This window comes from Aplysia californica, unplaced genomic scaffold (assembly GCF_000002075.1).
Source record: "Aplysia californica isolate F4 #8 unplaced genomic scaffold, AplCal3.0 scaffold00878, whole genome shotgun sequence".
Classification (NCBI taxonomy): Eukaryota; Metazoa; Mollusca; class Gastropoda; order Aplysiida; family Aplysiidae; genus Aplysia; species Aplysia californica.
This window is the reverse complement of record NW_004798148.1, coordinates 34,057-39,344: the sequence shown is the minus strand read 5'-3', so window position 1 is coordinate 39,344 and position 5,288 is coordinate 34,057. Positions and strand designations below refer to the sequence as shown.

The 5,288-nt window shown below is 44.4% G+C and overlaps 2 protein-coding genes across 2 annotated transcripts in view; both read left to right on the top strand.

Moving 5' to 3' along the window:
• The window catches only part of LOC101864342, an 8,549-nt gene extending 3,601 nt beyond the window's left edge, over positions 1 to 4,948 (top strand). The window contains exon 2 of the mRNA XM_005110339.3: positions 607 to 4,948. Within this exon, the coding sequence (XP_005110396.1) occupies positions 2,159 to 3,832 (1,674 nt within the window). The 5' untranslated portion in view covers positions 607 to 2,158 and the 3' untranslated portion in view covers positions 3,833 to 4,948. The remainder of the gene's footprint in view (positions 1 to 606) is intronic.
• Positions 3,682 to 5,288, top strand: part of LOC118478721 (myelin transcription factor 1-like) — a 3,413-nt gene continuing 1,806 nt past the window's right edge. The window contains exon 1 of the mRNA XM_035972862.1: positions 3,682 to 5,282. Coding sequence (XP_035828755.1) covers positions 4,294 to 5,282 — 989 coding nt within the window. The 5' untranslated portion in view covers positions 3,682 to 4,293. The remainder of the gene's footprint in view (positions 5,283 to 5,288) is intronic.

Sequence of the window (5,288 nt, the reverse complement as noted above, 5' to 3'; positions counted from 1 at the left end):
ATTATTATTATTATTATTATTGTGAAACTAAAAGATGTTTGGCGTCAAATTTCTCAAAATTAGGTACAGAGCAGATAGAACTTTGAGGGTCTTCTCATTTATTGTTTCGCAACTGCTACGCCGTAGAATCTGGCAGTCGTCATTTTTTGTTCGTTTTTGTTTGTTTTGTATTGCTTTGTTTTGGGCTTTTTTATGTGTAGAGTTATTGATATCATCTTGAAACTTGTTCATTTGTCTTGCTTTTTATGAGACTCCCCTCCCCCCCATATATCTTGAAAAGGAGTAGGAGTAGGCTTGGGTGTCCTTGGAAATTGCACATTTTCGTTTCGAGTGCCTTTGATTGTTATTTTATCAAGGAAAAATCAATGCAAAATTGTGTTTTTAACTGGACGTAAAAAATGCTGCAACCCCCCCACCCCCTTTCCCCTGAAAAAACAACAATAACGATAACATTTTTTTTGTCTAACAAGCGGAAAAATACCAGTTTCTTTTATGTCTTTATTTTATCGAGCGTCTTATTTCACCACGATGCCTCCCATTTCTTCAGAGATAACTGATCACTGTCGCTCTGAATTTATGGATTTCTTTTTTTGGTTTCTTCCACAGACAAGCTGCACCTGCCACTGTGACGTCAGATCAGCTGACACAGACCAACGCCTGGATCTCCTCCAGTGACCACAGACACGTTCCCGCGTCCTCACACCCTCGTGGTTGAACAACAGAACTTCAGCCGCGCCGTTGTAGGGCCAAGCAGCTACAATACCTCTTGAGACAACTGTAAAATTATTGCTTGGGACACCTGCAAAATGACTCATTCGTGATACATCTGTGGAGTAATTTTTAAAGACAACAGTATAATGATTGATTGAGACCCTGCAAAATGAATGATTGAGACAAACGTAGAGTGACTCATTTTTCAGACAACTGTAAAGTGCTTCTTTCTTTATTAAGATAGTTGTAAAATGGCTTCTTGAGATAACGATATGATGCATACTTGAGCCAATTGTGAAATGGCTCATTTTTGAGACATTTGTAAAATGACTCATTCTTCAGATAGCTGTAAAATGATTAATTCTTGAGATAACTGTAAAATGACTCATTCTTGGGTATAATGAATGACTGAGACAACTGCAAAATGAATGTTTGAGACAATTGTAAAATGGCTCATTCTTGAAATAACTGTAAAATGGCTATTTGCTTGAGATAACTGTAAAATGGCTCATTCTTGAGATAACTGTAAAATGGCTATTTGCTTGAGATTACTGTAAAATGGCTTTTTGCTTGAGATAACTGTAAAACGACTCCTGGAGAAGAAACAGTACCACGTTTGTGTTTTTGATTGCAGCGAGTGGTCAAGCTGTTCCCTCGATCAATGCCACCGGCTTATAACTTATACAGTTTTGTCATCTGAGATTGGTTTACTCTTGAATTTCTTGAATTTGAACGATGTTGCTTACTTAGAGAGACTCAATAACACACACACGCACACACGCACACACAGCTGTTACTTGAAGTTTTCACTCTGTAGACAGGCGCTGAAATGGAAGACGATATTATGGATCTTTAAACCGTTTGTTCTTACTAGGTAGCTTTCAAATTACGATTACCTTTCAGTGTATCAGTGGTCCTGGACATTCTTCGATCATGGGCATTTGATGATTCTGCTGAATTTCTTTGTCTGACTACATTTAGTCTTCATAACGTAATATTGTTTAAAAGTTGTTGAAGACCTCCTTGTAACGTTGACTGATTATCTATAAATGATTGTTCTTAGTTCTTGATTTGTATTTATTTCTCTTCATTGAGGAGGAAAGAAAAAACAACAACCCCATTGAACACATTGCTAGCAATGGGAATAATCTTAAGGTAGTGCATGTAGATCTACTTCCTACTCATGTTGTATTTACATGTATAGTGAAAATTTATTGCCTTAAAACTCAAAATAGTTCTTGTTACAACATTGTTAATTAAACCTCAAAAAGGTCGACCTTACAGTACATCCTTGACAGGTGAAAATGCCGTCTAGTTCGTGTCCTCAGCTGTTGAGGGCACCCCTGTCTATACCTAGGGACAGGATGGGAGCGCATTTACATGTGCTCCGTGGTGCAGATGCTAACCCTGCCCAGCATGAGGCAGGGGTTCGAGCCCGTGTCCCATCATGGCTTGCCAAAAGCCCCGCTACGGCGGGGCACACAATATGGAATTCGTTTACACAAAAAGCGCATCAGAAAACGAGAAGTGCACGATGGAGGAGTGGGGGTTGGAGGCGGAGCCATGCCAGAATGTGCGAAAAGAGAAGAGTGGGCGACGACATGGTCATGATCACACTGCCGAGGCCAGCCCGGACCTGGGTAGTAATATAACGGGGGGTGACGGCAGCTCACTCTGCACCGTTACTTCCTCACGGCATGCCGGTGGAACGTCAAGTTCCCAGACTCATGAAAGGTTTTCATCATCCCACGAGAGTGATAACCTGACCCAAGAGTATAAAGATGATCCGGGATCTTCGACCTCAGCCCATGCTACTGTTGGATCATCTGAGACTGCCACGGGCCTCGATGAATACCACGAGACTGCCTACGTGAAGGCTCTCATGTTCTGTTTCCAGAGACTTGGTATTCAAGCTTGTCCGAAACCTTATGCTCGTCTGGCGGAGCAGCCCAGGTCTCAGAGCTCTCCTGAAGAGAACAAAGATGGGCGAGCTTGCTCTGACTATGACGACACCGAGTTCACAAAGACCCCTAAACCACGGCGCGATTGTAAAGAAGAACTCTCTGGGATTTCCCCGTCGGGAATCGGTAATGCTAGTTCAGAAACACATTGTCCCGCTGCTTTGTTGTACTGCAAAAATCTCTTCCTAAAAGACCGCAAAGGGCAATTCTATCTCGTTATCGTCAGCGAAAATTCATCTGTGGACTTGAAGCAACTGAAGCAAGAGCTAACAGCTCACCGGAACCTCTCCTTCGCGGACAAAGATTCCATGTGGTCGATTCTCCGAGTAGAGCCTGGGTATGTCTCTCCCTTCTCAGTCATGCTCGACTCAGCCAAAAATATCAAGCTAGCAATTGACAGGACATTGACTGCGTCTGACACAAGACTGGCGTTTCATCCCATGGATTCAACTTTACAGGTGGAGATAACATTTAAGGAACTCGAAGTCTTTGTAAAAAGCTTTGGACACACGTTGCAACTACTGGGGAAAGATGACACATCGCAGCCTCCAATGACTGGGTCAAAAGAACCTACTTCTTTGAAGCCAGAGAGCAAGAAAAGAAATATACTCAATAATAATGAGATCACCAATGTTTCTACAAATTCCAAACCGAACGAGACTGGTGTCCACAAAGGCGAACAGTCCATAACCAATGTCTCAGTCACGAGAGAGGTGAAGGCCACCAGAGAGCGCGTAGACAACGAAAGTTCCACTCAGCTTGTTGGTTCTGGAGAGAAAACTGCAGAAAAAGAAACCCACGAATCAGGAACTGAAAGACCCAAACAAACACCATTTGAGCCAGAACCTAGAACTGAGAAATCCAAGCGAAGACAATGTGGGTCACAGCCAAGAATTGAAAGACCCCAACAAAGGCAATCTGAACCAGACCCAGGAATTGAAAGACCGAAACAAAGACAATCTGAACCAGAGCCAGGAATTGAAAGACCGAAACAAAGTCAATGTGAGCCAGAGCCAAAACTGAAAGACCCAGACAAAAACGACGCGAGGAAGAACCAGTCAGAGATGAAATTTCTGCTCCGTCACAATCTTGCATCGTCACACCAGCACGGTCTCCACACAGTGCAGGAACAATTCCGGTGTCCACGTCCTCTTTTGTGAGGTTCAGTGGGTACAGCCGAAAGGGAAAGCTCAAATCTTACCTAAGAAAGAACAACGGTTCTGAACAAAGCGCCGAGCCAGATCAGAGAGATCACGAAGCCACTCCGAGTTCCTGTGAAAAGATTAAGCCATTGGCTGAAGATGCAGCGAACGTGTCCCTGAGAAACGACCCCGGAGAACAAGAATTACTTTTAACCAAGCAGTCAAGATTGCTACCAGAAGTCCAAAATTTTTATGAAACTTTAACCAATTTTGGGATCTCATATCGCGACATTGATATTTCCTCTTCAGATAGCAAAGACATTGGCCCATCTGTCGGGTGCCTCACTTTTCTTCTGAAGGACAAACGCCAGAATTATTTTGTCATCATTTCTCACGAGTTCTATGAGCTCGACTTTGGTAGGCTGAAGTTTGCCTTGAAACCGAGGAAAAAGCTGGAGAAAGTTGACCACGTGGAAGTGATGACAGCGCTGGGGGTTGACCCACTCCGGCTGACGCCGTTCGCTTACAAGACGGCGCACAGGGACAAAGGTTTCCGTCTGTTCCTGACGCAGAAAATCTCGTCTCCCAACCTGGTCCTGTGCATCCAGCACCCGTTCGCTGTTGGACATCGCATTGTGATGACGTCATCAGAGCTACAGCGGTATTTCCGACTCGCCGTCGGGGCCGAGATAGAGATGGTGGAGGAGAGGCAATGGCCGACTCGTTTCAACACGATGTTTTCACAATTCGAGAAGCTGATTCAAGAGGGTTACAACCCTTTCAGTAAAAACAGTACTGGGACCCCAAACACTGAAGACAAAACATTCCAAAAAGACGACTCCTCTGAGCGTGGCAAAGGCCGAGAGATCGATGGTTACAAGAGCAAAACTACAGCAAACGCACCAACAACTTCTGTTAGTTCTACGCTTAGACGCTTGGTGTCCAGATGGTTTTTGCCTTTGCGTTGGTCATATCGTAGCCACGAAAACAAAACCCCTGAGGGATATACAGAGGCGGAAGGCAGCCCTGTAGACCCAGAGAGATACGGGTCGTCCTCTTTGAGCAAATCCCTCATAGATACAAAGTCCTCGGTGTCTGAAGAGAACATGTCTCAGACGATTGTAAAACCAAAAAGTGGTGGCGAAAGGCCTGGATCTACATCTCAAGGAGCGTCAAGAAATCCGGGGAGACAGGACGCTGCTTCCGGCGTGGGAAGAGAGAAAAACATTTCCAAAATGGCGTATCGGTCCCGCAAGCGTACCCCACGTGACTTGCCTAAGCAGACAAAGGACGCCCCTAGACGTGAGAGGAATGGCGAATGCACGATAAATACAGATGTGTCTGTACAGGACATTCGAGCGCATTTAAAGAAACTGAAAGTTCATTTTCAGTTAACAACTCATGCACAACTACAGGATTCGGACGAACAAGAAAGGGTAGAAAGAGAGGAGGAGGAGGAGGAGGGGGAGGGGAA